Here is a 21,037-nt window from a genome sequence, read left to right on the forward strand (position 1 = left end):
GGCAGGTCTGGAGCACGTCTGTCCTCCAAGGCTCTGGCCTTAGCCTTATCAGCAGCTCAAATGCCTTTTCATCCAGAAAAATGAGAGTACTGCCCCACTTGTGCAGTTTAAATCCTGACAGCCCTGCATGCGTGGCAGACACCGTGGGTATACACAGCCCATACTGGGAGGAGGTGTCAGTCACACCCTCCTTTGCCCTGTCGGCTCTGAGTGCTGCCTGCCTTGGGCTGAGTGAAGGCTCTCCCATCTCGGAGGAGTCCCCCTTTCTCCTGATCCTCATCACTGACCTCTAGAGAGCTGCGTCTAGCCAGCCCCGGGGACTACATTAGGGCCTCCCCCTGCACAGCTGCCCACAACAAGTCACAGAGAGCATGGAGCTGGCTCCCCAGTCTCCCTGCCTGCCCTCCCTCCACGCCGCTGGCACCTGTCCCTGGGTCCTGGCTTTGCTCCCTTTAGATCCCTTTGTTTTTGAGAGCAGAGGAACCCATTCTCTGCCTGGACATGCACTGCCAGGCGGTAGCCGTCTCTTAAAAGGGGGCCTCAGATCCTGCTTTGTCTCCTATCTCTGGAAGCAGCTGCTGAGGGGGCATCTTCCACACCCACGTCAGGGTTGGAGATGGTGCCTCTTCCCGTTGGGTTGTGGGTAGGACCCCCCATGTGTTACCTTCAAGAAGGCCCCAAAGACCCTCTGTGGGCCCCACCTGCCCCTCTGCATGGCCAGGGCCTGTGCCTCCAGCATGGCTTCTGACCAGCCGTCCCCCCTCCAGCTACAACGAATTCTACTTCCTCACCCACCCTGCACTGTTCATCGAGGACCATTTCCCAGACAACAAGAACTGGCAACTGCTCAAACCCCCTCAATCCCTGAGGCAGTTTGAGAGCAACATGTATCACAAGAGTGAGTTCTACAACAAGGGAATGCTGAGCGCCCAGCCGCAGACTTCCATCATCAAAACAGGTAACTGGGTTCGTGGGCTGCCCTGCCAGTGCCCAGCTCAGTGGAAGCGGTATGTGGGGGCTGTGCAGGGGCGACTGAGGCTGCCTAGGCCATCGGGCCGTCAGGGCAAGACGCAGCCGCAGGTCACATTTGCAAGGACAGAAACCCATCCCACCAGCATAAACCAAGACAGGGGCATGCAGCTCCGGAGGGCTGAGCTTTTGGCCAGGCATGCTGGGGGGCCAGGGCTAGTGGCCCCACACTGGGGAAGCCTCTCTCAGCTCACACAGTGGGGAAAGGACTGCTTCAGCCTGGCTTCCGACGCCTTCCAGCTCAGGTGCGCGACAGAAGCTCCTAAACTCCTGGTGTGTGCATGCTAAGTCGTTTCAGTCATGTCTGACTCTGAGACCCCATGGACTGTAGCCCTCCAGGCTTCTCTGTCCATGGGGCTCTCCAGGCAAGAATATTGGAGTGGTTACCATGCCCTCCTCCAGGGGATCTTCCCGACCCAGGGATGGAACCCGTATCTCCTCCATTGCAGGCGGGTTCTTTACTACTAATGCCATTTGGGAGGCCCCAAACCCCTCCCAACAGGCCCCACAGGCCTCCCAACAGCCCCAGGTGATCTCTGGCCTTCTCTCCTGGAGCACACAGGCAGCCCTTGGTGGGAGTGTGGGGGTGCACTGACCCCACTGGGCTGAGCCCTAACTGTGGTGCTGCGCGCCTTGGGACCCGGTGCCCAAATGCCTCCCAGTCCACATCCAGCTGCCTGTGGTCCCTGTGGAGAGATGGGGAGCGAATGCCAGTCCAGGCCAGCCTTGGGGACAGCTAGAGGTCCTGTACATCCAGCCCAGGGGAAGTTGCCTGGAAAAGGCTGGCTCTGCCTGCAGGCAGGAAGGAGGCAGATAAATAGGCATCCAGGTGGTGAGGGGAGCCCTCAGAGGCCAGGCTGCATCCCTGGAACCCGGCCTTCATCTGGGGCACCTGAGCTCACATGTGGGAGACCTGCTGGGTCCTCCCTGAAACATGTCCGTCCCTGTCTCCTGTGATGCCTGCTCTCCGCCAGTTCCCAACACTCTGCTGCTCAGCAGCCCCCTTCCTGATAAAGCCCCCAGCACTCTCCTGGGAGACCCCCTCTGCTCCCCGACTAGGTCCTTAGGCCACTGGCATGCAGAACCCGGCCCAGCTTGGCCAACGCATGCCCACACTCAGGTGACCGGGCACCCATGTTAGTCCCAGCCGATTCTTCCCTTCAACCTCACAACGGTCTCCATAACCAGGCTGCCAAGCTCTGGGATAATTTTTAAAACGACGAATGCCTCCTGCTGCTGAAATAACAGCGTGAGGCTGCTGTCTCAGAGTGTGCCTGTGCCCCCTGGATGCCTGTCAGACAGGGGCTGCTCCAGCCAGCAGGGGCCACGGGGAGGACTGCGCCAGGTCACACAGACGTCAAAACAGTGCCACCAAGGAGCTTGCCTCTTTAAGAGACAGAGAAATGTAAACACTGGGTTTCCGAATATACAGTAAACCTAAAATTTGATTGCATATTCATGAAGCATATTTAAAGAATAGTTCTTTGCCGGAGCTAGTTTTGTTAAGAGTGGAGATGAAAAGAAAGCAGAGAGGGAAACAGGTAGGCTAAATGCAAGAAGGGATAGTGAGAGGGTGACGGAGGCGTGAGGGGAAGAGGAGGTCACAGGCTCTAACAGAGTCCCAAGGGTCTCCGTTCCTTTATTTCCAGGCTTCCCAGCCATTCAGTTCACCTTCACCAGGAACCCCCTGAGGTGGGCACCCCAGCCAGGCCCAGGACATGGCAAGAAAGGAGACAGGCGGGCCCTTCCCTGTGGCACCCACACCCAGCAGGGAGGATCCACATTACCCATCACTGATACATTACTATACTGCTAAGTTCCCTAGAGGAGAGGGAGGGCCAAAAGGGCAGCTTCCAGCTCACTCAGCCGCCTGCCTTACCCCAGGGCATCAGAAAAGCCTTCTTTGTGGTCAGAACATTGCCTTGAAGTCTTAGCCAGGTTTGGGGGACACTGAGCATATGTGAAGGCCCTGGAACATGAAGGGGTGTCCCCCTGGAGCAGGTACAGGAATACCATGTGGGCCTGAGGATGGGCCTGACTTGGGCAAGGCAGGAGGGGACAAGCCTCTCCTCTGGCCTCCAGTTTGATTGTGACACACGGAAGGGAGCCCCAGGGTAGATATTTTCAGGAGCCCTTGAGCTACCATGTGGAGATGCCAGGAGCCCTCGATGCATCAAAGGAATTGCACGGGGACCTCTAGGGCGCGACTTGGAGCAGGACAGGGTCCATGAAGGCTGAGGCAGCTTCTGCCTCCTGAGGAGGGATTCAACTGAGAGAAGTTGATAGTGATCTGCTGTTCTTGGTCACTCTCCTCTGGAGGTAACCATGTCTCATGGTGGCTGATAGCCATGGAGAAGGAGCATACACGAAGAAAACAGCACAAAAGCACAAAGAATACCACCATTCGTGTAACAGAAAGGAAAAAGAATCAGAGGAGGTGGGGAGGCCAGGCTGGGGTGGGTGGCAGATGCAAGACGAACAGCAAGGTGGCTGTATGATCGGCGACCCGGATCCTCCAAGGAAGTCACTGAAGACCTGGAGGATGGGGGCCGAAGCCAGGTTTCAGAGACCTGAATGAGTGGGAGGGAGCTGCAGCAGGGAGGGGCGTGGGAGGAGAGGCAGGTGAGGCGTTGGCAGTGCCTGAGAAGGCAGGGAACGTCTTCTGGTTCGAAGAGCCATAAAGAAGGCGGTGGGGGCAGGGGGCGGGGAGGCCAGTGGAGCCCCCTTCCCCTTGTGGGGATTCTCACTCCCAAGATGGGAGGTAGCACTGAATGCAGCAACTGAGCATCCTGGAGTTGGGCCTCGTGGCTGATAAGATGGGAAGTCTCAGGGGCACTCATCCTATAGCATTCTTGAGCATGGCTTTCTGCCTCCAGAGCAGGAACTCTGGATCCCGATGTGGGAGAGGCTACTAGAGAGTGTGAACGAGACACTAGTCGGAGGTGGCTGGGAGGAGGGGCAGGTGATCAGCTTCTGAGGGAGGGGGAGGCAAGGCTCTCAGAGAAGCCCTGCCCCTCCCTGTGATCCTGCAAAGCAGCAGGGACCAGGGAGGGGAGTGCCCATGGGCTGTAAAGACAGAGAACTGACCCCCTGTACACCCACAGCAATGACCAGGACAGAGGAAGACAGCGCTGGAGGGCAAGGGGCGAGGCGTGTGTGGGATGCACACGATCCTCTTGTGCACTTGACTCCATTCAGGAAGCACGGCCTGGAGAAGAGGGTGGAGGTGGGTGTGCGGGGAGGACCCGCAAGGAAGCAGTTCTGTCCCTGGAGCACAGTCTCCAGGAGGGAAGCAACAAGTTTTTAAGGTGATTGTTGACATGCCAGCTGTGAAGGGAGCAGGGTGAAGCAGGACTTGAGACTTGGAGGCAAAGTCAGAGATGGCTCTCCAACCAGGGTCTTGGCCCTCCGTGCCCCTCAGCCCTCTCCCCTGCCCTGGAATCAGGTTAAGCCCCCTGGCAACATTCACCTGATGTGAATCAAATGGGCAAGGCAAGCACGTATGACTGGGGGCAGATTTTTCTTGAGACCCACCACCCCCAGCTGGTGGAAGAGAACCACCCAAAGGGGTGAGAACCCTTCCAGAGGTGTGCTGCCACCGGCTTATATGATGTTCAATGAGGTCATGCTGGTGGCTTAAAATAATTGGGTGAAGGTGTTTCCACCAGGGAAATGGGCAGATGCTGTAAGTCAGGGTTCCCTGCCCAGAGATCCTATTGTTATACGATTACCAGCACAGGTCGGACTCCTCTCACCTGATCCTGGCTCTCCCCACAGTGAATGGAAAGGCCACAGTCACCATCGAGAGCTGTTCTCCGACGCTGTTCATGTTCATGCTCAACGGCAAACAGGAGCACGGGCTGCTGAGCCTCCGGAAGAACGGGATGAAGCTGGATGTGTACCCCCCGACCGCGGGCACCTACAAGCTGCAGATCTTTGCCAAGGGCAACTCGGAGATCTATAGCTCCGTGCTGGAGTACACGCTCAAGTGCCACTGTGCAGACAATGACGTCCGGCTGCCAGCTGAGTTGCACCAGCCCGTGGGCCCCAGCTGGTTCTCGGAGCAGATGGGCATCACCAAGCCGTCCCACCCTGAGCCCGTCATCTACACCAGCGACGGGCGCTGCTCCGTCAGCTTCGGTGTGGAGGAGGGCATCAGCGTCCTGGCTTCACTGCACGGAGACGATGGCCCCGTCACCGAGGAGACCCAGCGACGCTACATCTTCCAGCTGCACCGGGAGAAGCAGACGGAGCTGAAGGTGCAGCTGCCCCACGCCGGCAAGTTTGCACTCAAGATCTTCGTCAAGAAGAGGCAGGAACCGGGCAACTACCTCTTCGTCTTCAATTACCTCATCTGCTGTACCAACACCAAGGTGAACTGGCCCGTGTTCCCCGAGAGCTTTGGCAACTGGGGGGTGGACAATGAGCTGCTGGAGCCGCTGTCGGGCGTGCTGCCCGCCAACCGCAATGTCCCGTTCAAACTGAAGCTGCACGGCGTCGCCAAAGCCCTGGTGAAGGGGCAGGACACGTGGCCGCTGACCCTGAGCCCCGAGGGCTACTGGGAGGGCAGCTGCAGCACCGCAGGCTGCCAGGAGGTGTACGTCATGGTGCTGGAGAACGCCAACCACAGCTTCTACTCCTACATCCTCAAGTACCAGGTCAACGCCCAGTGAGGGCCACCTGCCACCCCGACCCCTGCCGGGCCACGCACAGAGCCCGGACACCACTGAGTCTGCATGGAATCCCTTCTGGACCTCTGCCTCGTGTTCCTGTTCTGCCAGAGGCTGCAATGTCAGTGGCCAAGGGGACAGAGGCAAAGGCCCTTTAGACGACAAAGGTGCTATGTAAATCCAAGGTATTGTAACTGTATTCACTGCCCAGACACCCCCCTTCTCGTGCTAACGCTGTCCTTGTTGTTCTCGGGCTGGTGTGGGGAAGCAGGACTGCCGCCCGGGGCCAAACACCTTTCCGTGATGGGGAGAGAGAAGCGGGCGTGATCCGTGAGGCTGAGTCATCCTGAATTCTCAAGCCCCTTCCCAGGAGCTGCACAGAAATTCTCACCAACTCTCGGACCCCAGGGGAGGTCAGACTGTCATCTTTTTTCCAGACCTGACCACCTCCTGCATTCCCGATGCTGCTTCTTATTCTTCCAGGTCCTGAGAAGGAAGGCGTAGAGAGGAAGCTAACTGTCCCCCAACTAGCCCGGTGGCCGAGGGCCTCCACAATCCCTGTATGTGCCTGAAATGTAGCACCAGAAACGTCATGGGAGACTGTAGGACCGAGGGCAGCCAGTGCCTCCTCGTGTTCTGGGTGGGGGCCAGAGAGGCAGGGATGCATGGCAGTCCCACCACCCTGGTCTCAGGATGTAAGACCCCTGACTCTGCTCTCAGAGGGATTAATACCATCTACTCGGTCTATCAGCAGTTCACTCAGCTCCTGCAAGCCCTCTCAGAGCCTGTGCCTCAGGCCCCAGCCTGAAACCCACACTGGGAACCCCAGGAGGCTTCTGGGCCCTTAGGGACCCCTGGCAATAACCCTCAAAAAGACTTCAGGTGAAGTAGTAAGAACGGTGCAGTGCTGGGGGCCCCCACAATAGCAGAGTCCCACCAGCCCCAAGATCTCTACCACCAAGGCCACACCTGGGGAACCTCGACCTGCCCTGGGAGCAGTTTCTATCCCATGTCCCTTCCTTCCTCTCAAGAGAGACCCCCAGGGTCTGCCTTCTGTAGGGACCGTCCAGAGCTCCTTGTTTGCTCAGGCCTGAGAAGTCTCGCCTGCCCAGCCGGCCCTTAGCAGCACCTCAGGCCAGTGTTGCCATGGCAACAGCAGAAAGACTGGCTCCAATGAGGGCAGCAGGAGGGAAGGATGGAGAGGCCCTGAGAGGCCCTGCATGGCCGCTGCAGCACCATCCCAGCACATGGAGAGGTTGGAGGTGGTCTCACCTGCCCTCCTGGCTCCTTCGGCTCTGCAGCCCCGCCTACCAGGGCCTGGGCCTGGAAGAGCCAGCACTGCCCAGTACTCCCCTCCCTGCATTGCCGCTCTGGATGCCCCGGACTAGCTACAGCCAAAGCTGCTGGGGATCCTCACGCCTCCTTTCCTTCATCCTGACATTTGTGTATTCAGCGAATGTTCGTGGAGCACTTAACCAAGTACTGTGTAAGCCAGTCCTCCGTGCTGGGGCTGCAGCCCTGCCCCAGCCGTCCCAGAGCAAGGGTGGCAGCTGCCACCCTTGCCCAAGCCTGTTTCAAGTTCCAGGCTCCCAAACACTCCAGTCCATCATCTCCCTAAGGTCCCACCCCACAAAGATCCCCACCAGCCCCAGCATGGACCCGGTCCAGAGGAATGTCTCAGGGGGCCCATCCTCCACCAGGCCGGGGGCCCTGGAACACGAGGGCAGTACATCACGGTGGGCTGAGCTGCCCTGGCCTGTGTCCAGCGTCCTCTGGCAGGCTCTGCCACCCAGGCATTCAGCACTGTGTCACTCACGCCTGGAAAATGCACAAAGGCTGCAGAGGCGGAACTGCTGTGCACCACGACAGGGGAACAAGAGGAGTTTTTACACCCTGGAAACAGCCTTTTCTCACCCCTTTGATTTTATGGGCTGAAAGAAACGCGCTGTGTTTCATCAAAATAATAAGTGCCTTCTATGACTCATGTCACTCACTGGACCCAGAGCTGGCTGCTAGTCCTGCTGGGAAAAACTTGCATCCTCTACAAAACAGTATAATTAGTCTATACATTCTGGAGCACACAAAGGATGCCACCCAGCAAAACAGGAGCTGTCCCAAGCAGGAGACGGTGGCCCAGCCTCGCCAAGCGCCTGGGAGCATCAGCAACCCCTCCCTGCTCGTTTAACCAGGCGCCCCCCGCTCCTTGTAAAGACAGCTGTAGGCACAGACAACACCTGCATTTCTTTCCATTGAAGTAAAAATACATGAAATGAAATCCAATCTTCATGAATTTTTACACGCATGCTGCTCAGGGTAGAATTCGGGGTTGCATTTTGAAGTCTTTTATTCAAATCCCCATCTTTGTTTCCCGACCGAGGCGTTCTAACGGCCAGTGGAATGGCACGGGCGTCCCCTGCTGTCCGAAATGCGGAGCTGCAGGTGCTGCAAACTCCCGTGAGGCTGGGGGTTTTATGCAGCATTTGAAAAAAATGCGGCTGGGATGTTTATATTAAATTCACTGAGTGCCTTCTCGTGGCTTCTCGGAGTTTTCTCATGTATCCGTGGAGCACGTCGTTCCCACACAAGTTGTGAAGCGAGGCAAGGAACTGCCTGGCATGGTGCGAAGACGAGAACGTGATAACCGTTTGGGAATATTTTACCCGGAAATCGGGTAGAAGTGGATGGGACAGTCTGACCACATTCATTCGTAAATCAGTGAAAAATTGGAACTGATGGAACTCAGAAAGCTTTTGCTGCAAGCCCTAGGATGGCAGCCCTGAAGCCACAGAAGGGCATAGAGGGTCGGGGAGGGTGGGAGAGTGGGACGAGGCAAATGGGCGAAAACCACAACTGCAATTAACTTCTGTTCAACTTGTTTTGGAAGCGCCACTAGCACAGCTGGACTCTGCCTCCAATCTGACTGTGATCATTGTGTGTTCCCCATATGTTACATTGTCCCACCAGGACAAACCCCTGACAGCCTGCTGAGATTAAGAGGAAATAAATAGATTAACTGAAGCATGAAGGATTTAGGCTAGACGTAAAGAAGTATTTCCTGTTGTTAAGCAGGAGGGACAAGTTGCCAAGAAAGTTTGTGAAATCCTCTTCTCAAAGGACTGGAAAAGTAGAAAAAATTTCTCAGTGGTCTTGGGTCTTTGCTGCCATGCTAACCAGTTCTTTCCAAACCAGTTTAATTTTTGAAATTCACTGGATCACCCACAGCAAACGGGGGACCGAATAGCATGGTAGCGTCCTTTGCTGTTGGCAAAGCTTTCCGAGGTGAGAGGTGGTGTACATCTGCGTCCCCCGTCAGTTTATCTGAGGTCGATCATTTCTTTTCATTCGGATGCATAGCTGGAGCTTTGAAGAGGTGATTACTTTTCATAACGTGTGCATTGAGTTGTGTGGGCCACTGGCTGTTAGGTATGATTTCCCCTCATTGTTGCTGGTGTTGTTTTTCAATAAAATTTATATTCATTTTTACCCAACAATGTAATTATCGATCCATTCTTATCACTGTTCTCACAAGCAGGAGAAAAAAAAAAAAAACACTTTCATGTTCAAAGGGAACGTTAGGGAAAAAAAATCAATGTCCCAGCTATTTGAATGTGATGGTGAGATGCAAATAGAATGTCAGGCAAATAGCTATTTCACATTAAAGGAAACATAATTAGGTTAGCTCCAGCCCCTCTCCAGCTCACATGCCTTTGAAGAACATGAAGGCAGTGAATCTTGTTTAACTTGAAAATTTTTAAGTTGATCCTAATTTCTGTTTTTAATGGGAGAAAAAAAAATGTTCCAAAAATGCCCATCAGCCTACTTTTTGTTGCTGTGAATATATATATAAATATATATTCCTTGATATTCATATACTTGTAGAAACTTTCCAGCAGGTTACCTAAACAGATTATTCATAAATCAGACATTTAGGGAAATATAGCAAATGAAAATCTAGACACCTCTGAGAAGCTGCTGTAACCATGGAGACCATTCTTGTAGCTGTCGTGTGAAGGACAAAAAGAATTCATGTTCCCAAATTTGGCCTTGTTGCGCTCCTCACCGCTAGACCCACAAACACGAGCCCGCACATGCTTCTCCTTACCAAGGCTTCCACGACTGACCCATATCTTTAACAGCATGTTAAAGGGAAGTCCAAAGAAACAGTCTCCGAATAATAGAAGGAAGAACTCTCAAGTTGTTAGAACAGTCTGAAAGTGCCAGCCCTGAGGCTGCCGTGGATGACCTCTAAAGTCCCTTCCAGTCCGGAGAGTTTGTGATGCTGTGTCTCCGTGAACAGATGCTGGCAGGCGGTAGGCCTGAGATTGTCAGTGGCGGAGCATCTGAAGGGCCCTGCTGTGTTAAGAGCCTGCCCTGCAGCCCGCACCAGACTGCGCTGCTGGCTCTTTTCTTGCCCAAGGGCAAGGGGCTGGAGAAAACCCAGCAGAGGGACCAAAGGGGAATCCGCCGCCTCTGACAGGATGTTGCTTCTCTCTGATTCTGCGAACAGAACTAAAGAAAACCAAAAGTCAGGCAGCAACTGGGATGCCCCCTCTTGGATGTCCTGCCAGCCTCCCTGAGTCAAAAGACCCTTAACCCAGGTCACTTCTCTCCCCCAGATTACCTCTGCCTCCTCCTGGACTGCCAACACAGTAAATGTATCCCCAAGCCCAAAGTCAGACTCATGGTGGCCACTACCGACTCCTGCATCCCTTTCAGTGAGAAATCTGCTCCATTCCGCTGTGTTCCATATTTGACCTGCTCCTCTAACTCCATGTCCACTCCACTCCAAAACCTTTGTCATCGTTCAGGCCCTCCTCATCTCCCAGGGATACATGTGATTGCTTACTATAATGACAAAAAGAATAAACACTTTTACTGGCAAAGTCTGAATATTTTCAGGGCTGTCTTCAGGAGGGTTGATGTCTCAGAAAACAATAGTCCAGTGAACATCAGAGCTCCTGGTTCTTTAAGCGTCATTGTCCCCAAGGCTAATCCTCTCAAGAGAAGTGCCTGCAGGATGAGACATAAAAGAGACAAAATGCCCTCAAGATCCTTGTGTATCCAGTGGCAAAACTGAGACATGAGGTTTTGAGAACGAATGAGAAGGAAACCTGGACTTAAAACAGCTCTCCAGATGCTTGGTCATTGCTACCTGGCACACTGGCTTAACAATTCTGAGGTCACAGTGGGCTCAATAGGAAAGAGGACTGTGATTAGCTGGTAATCCTTAGACACTGGATTGAAGGGTGAGGTGTGCCATGCATTTGCTGAGTCTGACTAAAAGGAAGGCAAACCCAAGCTAAGACCAAATGACACAGGAGATTATTCAGACCAGTGGGTGAGTGCTGGCTTCCCAGCAAACTCACCCACTGACAACCAGTCAACTCCCATCATAGGCGCAAGGATGCTCTGGATGTATCCTGACAGCCTCTGGGCTCCAAGAGGAGCCCACCCAACCCACCACATGGAGCACCCAAATGCATAGCGCTCCAGGAAGAATGAGGCACCCTGAACTTGTGCGCTTTTTCATCTCATGATGAAACGGTACCTTGCATTTAGGCTAAATGACCACTGTGTGTTCAAAGTGAACATCAGTTGTTCTTTCAAAAACAAAATTCTAGACCATTGGCTTTATTTACAGCATTGTTGACCCAAGAGGTTTCTTTTTCCAACTAAAAAGTATGCTCAACGAGCGCCTTTGCCTCTGTGGGAAATGTGGGTTTACAGGAAGACAAAGATTGCCACCTGGCTGTGCGCACTCCTGGTGTTCACCTCCAGGAAGCAGTCAGGGAACTGATTGATCCGAGGAGTGCCCTGCTTCCTGGGGGGCCTGCCGCCCTCAGCTTGTGCTGGGATTGCTTTGTTTCCATCAGGGGGATGGCTGACTGCCTCCACGACACAAGGAATCAGCCATCATTTCTCCCTGGCTGTGCGGGGACCAGGTAGGGACTCCCCACTCCAGACCGGTGGGGAGGGCGGTGGGGAGGTTTGTGCCATGAGGGCAGAGGGGCAGCCACACCGTGAATGGCCGAGAAGAACTGGTGCACGTGATTAATGGAGAACAGATGTCAGGAGTGAGGGGCCCCTGGCAGCTCCCATATGGACAGAGTGCTGATGGAGGAGGAAAGTGTACGTAGAAGAAATGACTGCGGGATGACAAATTGTCCAGTGAACAAACACTGCCAATATGTATTAATACATGTATTAGTGTGTATGTGAACACCAAGCAGAATCTGAAAGTTAACATTGATCATTTCATCATATTACAAAAAATTAAATGTAGCCAAGATACCGCAGGCATTTGGAGGCTGCCCCCGACTCCATACTGTGTGGTCATCCCGCCCTCAGGACTGGGGTGAATGTGGATACCATGAACTTTTCACGTCCGTTTCATCTGCACTAGACCCCTTCCCCACCTCCCAGGAGAAACAACAGAGAGAATCTGATCCCATGAGGAAATCGCCTCTGTTAAAGCTTCACTTGACATTTTTAGAGCTCAGCAATAGTGTTCAAAGTCCATTTTAAAAAGAAGCCAATGGGCTTCTTCCTGGAAAGGTGACCTCTTAGCCGCTGGTCGCTGATGACTGTAAGCTGTCATGTGGGGTCAAGAGCCACAAATGCAGGATTGGAGCCTTCGTTTCTCTCTGTAAACCCTGGCTTGACTGGGGGCTCCCCAGAGACCCCTTCCAGCAGAGCTCCCAAGGCTGGGGGAGCCCTGCAGCCCAGACCCATGGATGACATCTGAATGGTACAAGAGTTAAAGGCACCAACTCTGCAGTCAGCCACCGGGATTCCATCCCTGCTCGGCCTCCTACCGCTGCTGTTGGCAAGTTAGCGAGCCTCCCATCTCAGTGTCCTCAGCAGTAAAATGGGGGTAATCATAACACCCACCAGGAAGCTTCTTACAGGGTTTGAATGAATGAACAAGGGCACAGTAAACAAAGTCCCCGGAGAAGGCAATGGCACCTAACTCCAGTACTCTTGCCTGGAAAATCCCATTGATGGAGGAGCCTGGTAGGCTGCAGTCCGTGGGGTCGCTAAGAGTCGGACACAACTGAGCGACTTCACTTTCACTTTTCACTTTTCACTTTCATGCATTGGAGAAGGAAATGGCAACCCACTCCAGTGTTCTTGCCTGGAGAATCCCAGGGACGGGGGAGCCTGGTGGGCTGCCGTCTATAGGGTCGCACAGAGTCGGACGCGACTGAAGCGACTTAGCAGCAGCAGCAGCAGCAAACAAAGTCCCAGCACTAGGGGGCGCTCAGTGAGGCTCAGCTGTCATCACCACCACACCAGATTTCCCCAGCCCAGGCGAAGATACTGACGTGTTGCGTGTTGTTTCCTGAAGAATCTGAAGGTCGTTTGTTTCCTGAAGAATCTGAAGGTCGTAGGCCCCTCATAAAATCATACCAGCCCCTGACCTAATAAGAAGAAATCCTGTCTCCAAGTGTTGGCCACCCTGCCTCTCCTAGAATCTTCCAGAGACCAGGAGCTCAGCTAAGCAGCTATTACATTATTAGCACCCCTTTGAAAGGAGCCTTGAGAACAGTCGGCCAGTCTGCACACTGGCTGGGGAACATATCTGTTACATTCCAGGACCACTGTGTGGCAGGAGCCCTGAGCCCCCAGTGCAAGACCCATCTGAGGCACCCAACCCCACTCTCCCTTCCCCACCTTCTGCTTCAGACAAAAGGGTGGAAATTCTTACTTTCTCTCAGTAATATTTAGTAAACTTTTGTAGACCCCTGAGCATCTTTTATCAGATGTATTTCTAGATATGCATGGATGTATTTTCATGATGCAGTAAATGGTATCAATTTTTAAGTTCATTTTCTACTGCTTTTTCCTAGTGCATAGAAACACTACCTGAAATCATGCAGTGTGTTCTTTGTGGATGCGTACAAATACAAAGATATGGTTGTGAAATTAGAAGGGCCACAGAAGTTTTCAGCAATCTGTTATGTTAAGTTTTAAAGCATATATGATGAAATGCTGGCATTTGTTAAATACAGGGGGAAATGAACCATCCATATCACCATCTAAGAAAAAGAATCTTTGCCAAACCCAGATCATGAAGATTTTCTCCTGTTTTCTTCTAGAGGTTTTATCTCTTAATGGAAGTCACTCTGTTCTATGATCTCTGTTCTCTCAGGGGGATGGAAGGAGCATGTGGCAGCCAGCCAGCTGCCGTGGCGTCAGTGTCCCTCGGAGCCCTGCAAACAAACGAAGGTGGCCTGTCCTCCTGTAGTCCTACCCACCCCCTGTCCTGGGGGCCTTGGCTGTGGTGACGGACCCTGGCCCCAGGTCAGCCTTATCACCCCCATACTGGTGCAGGCAGAGTTTGCAAACCTTACTGATCAGCCTGTACAGTGTTAGTTGATTCCAACATTTAAAAAATCAGTGGACTTCCCTGGGGGGGGTCCAGTGGTTAAGACTTCACTTTCCAATGCAGGGGGGTGCCAGTTCCATCCCTGGTCAAGGAGCTAGGATCCCACATGCCTCATGACCAAAAAAATCAAAACATAAAACAGAAGCAATGTTGTTACAAAATTCAGTAAAGACTTTAAAATGGTCCACATCAAAAAAATCTTTAAAATTTTTAAAAAATAAAATAACATTTAAAGGACTTCTCTGGTGGTCCCGTGGCTAAGACTCTGAGCTCCCAATGCAGGGATCCAGGTTTGATTCCTGGTCAGGGAACTAGATCCCACATGCTGCAACTAGAAACCCTGAATGCCACAGCAAAGATCCTGACTCCCACTACTAAGACTCAGCACAGTCAAATAAATAAATATCTAAAAAATAAGATAGTATTTTAAATAAATGAATAAAAGTGAAAAATACCATCAAAATCTGATTGACAACCTTTCCCGAGAAGCCTGTGAAAACCTCCACAAGGAAGAGAGCTGCAGCGTCCCCTTTGGACAGGCCAACTGCCCAGGTGCCCCCACGCCTCTGCCTCTGACTGTCTCCCAGACCCTAAGGCCACCCGCCCCTGAATGGACGCTTTCCTACAGCTGCCCTCTATAGTGATGGGTATTACCTGTGAGGTCCCAGCTACAGCTTTTTGATTCTCTTCCCTATTCAGCATCTCACCTGGCCTCACGACAACTCACAACAGCCTCGCTGAGTGAGTATCAGAGTCTACATTCTGCATATGAAGAAACTGCCCAAGGGTGTACAGCTGCTAAGTGGAGAGCTGGCTTTGAGGCTTCCCTCTCCGCACTCAGACTCATTTCACTCAGCCCATTGCCCTGGGCACTGGGGCCATCTTTACGCATTGACGATGCAAATTGCTAAGGGCGCAGGTGTGTTACTAGACCCTCTGAGCACACTTGTCAGAGGTTCTGGGAGCAAGAAGGGAGCTGGGGTCCGTATCACCAGCATCCTCAGGGAATTGCAGGAGCTCACGCTGCAAAGATGAGAAGTTTGCTTGATTAAATATTTGATGAATGAATTAATAAATGGATGAACTGTCATCTGAGTAGCCCACATACATTTAACCATTAATCAAAACACATTTTAGCTGCAGAAATATTTTAGCTCAGGCATAAAGGAAGGGGAGGGAGGGTTGCCTAACCCGCTCCAGACCTTCCCTCACCACCGAGGTCCTTTCTGCTCATTTAAGGGAGGACTTTCCAGGAAAAGCATAGACAATAATCTGTGCACAACCCTCTGGGGTAAACTGGAAAGGATTTAAGGGTGTCTATTGGAGACAAAACTCATTAGATTTTCCCTGCAATATGTAATTAAGATGATAAAAATAAAATGCAAGTATTAGGAAAGACATTGAACTTATATAAAACTTCTAATATGGTCATTTCAAAATTTTTAATGAAAGCCCTGAGCTTTCTTTCATGATCTTAACATTTTTATTGAAATATAGTTGATTTATAATATTGTATTAGTTTCAGGTGTAAGCAAAGTAATTCAGTTATATATTTTACAGATTATGTTTCATTATGTTAATATAAAATATTGAATACTGGTCCCTATATTTACACAGTAAGTTCTTGTTTCTTATCTATTTTACATGCAATAGTTTGTATCTGTTAATTCTATACTCTTAATTTATCCCTCCTATAAGTTTGCTTTCTATTTCTTTGAGTCTGTTTGTTTTATAGATATATTCATTTTTCAGATGCCACATATAAGTGATATTGTATGATATTTGCCTTTCTCTGTCTGACTTGCCTCACTTAGTATGATAATCTCTGGGTCCATCCATGTTACTGCAAATGGCAATATTTCATTTTTTAAGGGCTGAGTAGTATTCCATTGTGTATATGTACCACCTCTTCTTTATCCCTTCCTCTGTCAATGGACACTTAGGTTGCCTCCATGTCCTGGCAATTGTAAATAGTGCTGCGATGAACACTGGGGTGTTCATTGGTCTTTTGGAGCTAGAGTTTTTGTTTCTTCCGGATATGTGCCCAAGAGTAGGACTGCTGGAACATATGGTACTTCTAATTTTAGTTTTTAATGAACCTTCAGACATTCTCCACAGTGGTCAACCCAGCTTACATTCCCACCAGCAGTATTTGCGGGATCCCTTTTCTCCACACCCTCTTCAGTATTTATTATTTGTATTCTTTTTGATGATAGCCATCTGACCAAAATGGGATATTGTGGTTTTGATTTTCATTTCTCTAATGATTAGCAATGTTGAGCATCTTTTCACATGCCTGCTGGCCATCTGTATGTCTTAAGAGAAATGTCTCTTTTGGTCTTTGTCCATTTTTTGATTGGGTTGTTTGTTTTTTTGATATTGAATTGTATGAGTTATTTGTATATTTTGGAAGTTAACTCCTTGTTGGTCACATCACTTAAAAGTATTTTCTCCCTTTCCGTAGGTCGACTTTTCAGTTGGTTGATGGTTTCCTTTGCTGTGCAAAAGCTTTTGTTGGTTAATGACCTTAACTTTTTATATCAGGATTTATGCTGGAATTTGTTAAAAACAATTCCTAAGATGTTTTTAGCTAACAGTGTCTTTAAATTCTTTCTAGTCCACTTTGATGAGAAACTTATTATTTTCACTACAAAATAGTGATAATTTCCTTTACAACATTAATTTGAAGATTGCTGCTGCTACTGCTGCTAAGTCGCTTCAATCGTGTCCGACTCTGTGCGACCCCATAGACGGCAGCCCACCAGGCTCCCCCGTCCCTGGGATTCTCCAGGCAAGAACACTGGAGTGGGTTGCCATTTCCTTCTCCAATTTGAAGATTACAACACCACAAAATGTATTTAAAAACGAATTGCAATTCCTCTTCTTTAACTGACAGATTTATTGTTGAAGTTCTAGTAATATTATGGAGAGATTTTTGAATCCAATCAAACGTTTTTAGATCAACTGTTAAATTATGAGAAACACTAACTTAGGGAACTTCTGTTTCTTGTTGGAGCACTCATCTTGCTGCTGGCTTGGGATGACAGGCAGCAGACACAACAGAGAGGTACAAGTATCTGACCATTGCTGGATAAAACGTTTGCTTTGTCTATAGGATTTAATTTAGGCCAGGGGTCCAAAATGAATGTCTTGAGATTCAGAGACAACTGGATTATTTTGTGAAGACAGATTCAGGCCTGCCATCTAGAGTGGGACCCACAGGAACACCAACTGGCTTCTCTGTTACCAACCAGAGCTCTTGGCCTCATTAATCAGTAGAAATTGATCAGAGGCCAGAGGAGACATTCAGGCAAGGCTTTACTGTGGCCCCTGCTGCAGGAGAGTGGAGCGAGAATAAGTCCCCTTGCTTGTTGGGGCGGGGATGGGTGCCCAGGGTGGGGGTTAGGGCCAGCTGGATCTTATATCCTAATGTTGGTGAGGGCAGGGCCAGATGCGTGGTTTAGCTGGTCTGCCTATCCCTTGGTGGCGCTGTGTGGGGTTTTGGTCTTTCTGTATTTTGCTGTTAGTAATTTGCCCCAACTGAGCATGCACACTCTTAGTTTTAGTCATTTACAGCTTCTTTGTATTTTGGTGTTTGAGGAGACTTTTGTCCAGGTGCAAGCCCTGCAGCACAGGGTCCCAGGTGTCTCACCTGCACCAACTACCCTCCCCTTGTCCCTTGCCCCCCAGTCCCCAGGTGGCTGCACTTGGGCCACACAATTCTCCTTGCATGCACAGAGCCGCAGCTCCCCTGTGTGTCATGGCTCCTTGTCCACGGCAGACGGTGGCATCCTCTGCTGCTCTGTTGGAGGAGACATCTGAGTGGTCCAGCTTCTCCCTGATGTCCCATTGGGCTTGTCACCTATAGGGAGCATGGGCTGCTTGACCAAACCTAGTTTTCCCCCAAGTAGCCCCAGGTCAGGCACTCTGACCCTCCCAGGTTTGACCTGGCTATCCTAAATTCTGAGGGCAGCCAAGGGCCCAGGGTCCCCCGTAACTCGGGTGGAATGATCTGACCTGTTGAGTGCATGACACTAGCTCTCCAAGATTCCCAAAAAGGGCACCCCTTGCACAAGTCAGTGTGTGATTTCATCCATTTAAAGACTGAGTTCTTAGAATCACAGGTGATGCTAAGCACAAATATTGCCGCCACCACACAAATGAATGTTCACAGACAACCAGACTGACCAGGGACTAGGTGGAGCATGAGTGAACTCTAAGCCTCTAAATTCTTAACCTGGAGTCCATGGACTCCCAGCCAAGGGATCCAAGGAGAGAACTGAAGTTTCTATGAACTTGGATGGAAAAGCTTGATGTCCTTCTTCTCAACTGAAGCTCTAATTGAAAGTTAGTTTCCATTCTATTAGGAATCTTAGCAACAAACTACAGCAGTGTTAACAGTACCTGCAGCTTTATTCCAAGAGAAATTAAGATACTTTCACGTCTGACAGCAATTGTTGCAGACACTCAGAATAGTGTGTTCGAGCGTCATTGCTCAAAACCTAGTGGGCAGTGGACCTGACACTCAATCTCGTTATTTAATGAGTTAATAAAGAGGTCCATGTCATACCTTATCACAAATTTACCTCTTAGTAGATTTTGAGAACTGAATGTCAATGTAATTGGTTTTCTTTTTAACACTATATATTTTATTTTGTGGACTTGGTCACTGTTTTGAGGGATCCATAGGCTTCATCACTCTGCCAGATAAGTCCCTGGCATGCAAAGGCTAAGGACCTTAAGTATCTAAGGCCCCAGCCCCAGTGGCCTGGGAAGTAGAGGGGGACCATGAGCGGAAGGGAGAGCCGGTAGGAGGAAGAGAGGCCTCTCCCTCACTCCATCCCGCACTGAGCGGATGCTATGCAGCCTTTCCATTCTGCTTCGGTACATGTCTAAGGAACACTTATTAACACTTTGAGGACTTTCAGATCTCTAGAAAACAGTTTGAGAATTTAAGGAATGACATAACCTGGGAACACACGGGAATTGAGTGGTAGTGTTAAACCATGTGTTGGAGTTACACCTTTTGGGAATAATATAAAATAAAATAAAATAAAGAGCTCCATGATGCCTTCTTCGTTCACAAACGGTAGCTCTTGCAGGAGGCAGCAGTTGAATACATCATCCATCTAGAACTTTCTCCACCCTTTGCTGTTGGTACAACACTGCCTAATATGAACAGGCTGCTGCGGCGTCTCCACGCTGGGTTGAGGGGCCTGTCATCCCAGAGGGCCATCACTGGGGAAGCCACGGGGCTCCTGCCCCAGACACCACTGTCAGGTTACACAGGGACCTGCACAGCTGAGGACACGCTCCTGCTGGGCGTGAGGGCTGCGCTCAACCATGGCTGAAGGCATTAACTGGTAGAAAACACTTGCTGCCTTGTTTATGGCTTTTACTTAGAGGCTGAGGATCTGAAATGCAGGCCCTAGACTGCAGAAAGATTCAGACTGGTGAGTTGTTTATAGTACACACCAGGGTCAAGACAGATCCAAGAGACGGTCCAGCGAGCGGCCCTCATGGCTTCCTCAACCAGGACAGCTCTGGGGGCTGGAGGCCAGCTTGTCCACACTGGCTACCTCCCAGAGCACAGCCAGTCCCTAAGAGCAAAGTCCTGTTGGACAGCGTTTGCCTGATCTGCTTCCCACAGCTGAAGATATGAGCGGCTGTATGCTGTGTGGCTGGCTTTTCTTCCTCTGGTCACCACACTTGTAGAGGCACCAGGGACTGGCCAAGCAGGCTTGGGGCACAGTCCCGTACTCCCATACTTCCCGTCAGTGGTCAGGAACCACAGATGTTGTCAGGGCCCTCAGCTATTCTGGAAACCAGCCCCATGGTGGACAGCATGAGCCCGCGCTCTGCTGCCAGGAGAGGAGCCCTGGGTGCCCCGGCTCCTGGCGAAGCCCGTACCCATGGAGCCTCAGTGAGGCTCCACCTTGCGGCCCCAACCCCCACAAGCGACTGTTCAGGCAGAGCTGGATGTCCACCCCCTAAAGAGGGGCATCACTGTTACTCCCGAGTGTGAAAGTGGAGAATATGAAATTTTAGAATAGCATGTGTTATATGTGCTGTGATGTTTTCTGAATATAAACTTGACTTTTTTTAGGTGTTGCTGTGCATCAGAGGGTTTTTTCCGTAAGAGCTTTACTGAAATATAATTCACGTGCCATTTAAGTTACCCATTTAAAGTGTGCAATTCAATGGTTTTCAGTTGTGCTATATTCAGAGTTGTGCAGCCATCACAATCAATTTTGGAACATTTTCTTAACTCCCAAGAAATTTGTACCCTTTCATCTTCACCCCCGGCCCCTCCACACCCCCCAGCCCTCGGCAACCACCAACTACTGTCTCTATAGATTGCCTATCATAGATTTTTCATATAAATGAATGAAGCCACACATATGTGGTCTTTTGTGACTGGCTTCTTTCGCTTAATGCTTTCAGGTTTCATCCATATTGTAGAATCATACTTCATTCCTTTTTATTCCCAAATAATACTCCATTGTATAGATGTGCCATGTTTTGTTTATCCATCTATCAGTTAGAGGACCTTTAGTTTTTTTTTCCATTTTGGGCGCTCTTATGAATAACCCCATGAACATTCACGTACAACTCTTCATGTGGACATGTCTTCACTGAGCCTGGGTGTATACCTAGGCTTGATACTGCTGGGTAATATGGTAAATCTAACTTTTTAAGGAACTGCCAAATTGTTTTCCAAAGTAACTGAACCATTTCACATTCCCATCAGCAATGTATGAGTGTTCCAATTTCTCCATATCCTCATCAACACTTATTTTTTATCTTTTTATTTATTACAAGTGGGTGTAAAGAGTTTTGAGTTGCATTTCCCCGACAACTAATGACATAGAGCATCTTTCATGTGCTTATTAGCCATTTGTATATTGTCTTTAGAGGAGTGTCCTTCAGATCCTTTGCCCACTTTTAA

At 50.4% G+C, this 21,037-nt stretch overlaps 1 protein-coding gene across 1 annotated transcript in view; it reads left to right on the top strand.

Moving 5' to 3' along the window:
• KY (kyphoscoliosis peptidase) overlaps positions 1-9,187 on the top strand; it is a 46,422-nt gene extending 37,235 nt beyond the window's left edge. Inside the window, exons 10-11 of the mRNA XM_027545452.1 lie at positions 768-958; positions 4,807-9,187. Of these exons, the coding sequence (XP_027401253.1) occupies positions 768-958; positions 4,807-5,702 (1,087 nt within the window). The 3' untranslated portion in view covers positions 5,703-9,187. The remainder of the gene's footprint in view (positions 1-767; positions 959-4,806) is intronic.
• The last annotated feature ends 11,850 nt before the right edge of the window (positions 9,188-21,037 follow it).

The sequence above is a fragment of the Bos indicus x Bos taurus genome, chromosome 1 (assembly GCF_003369695.1).
Source record: "Bos indicus x Bos taurus breed Angus x Brahman F1 hybrid chromosome 1, Bos_hybrid_MaternalHap_v2.0, whole genome shotgun sequence".
NCBI lineage: Eukaryota > Metazoa > Chordata > Mammalia > Artiodactyla > Bovidae > Bos > Bos indicus x Bos taurus.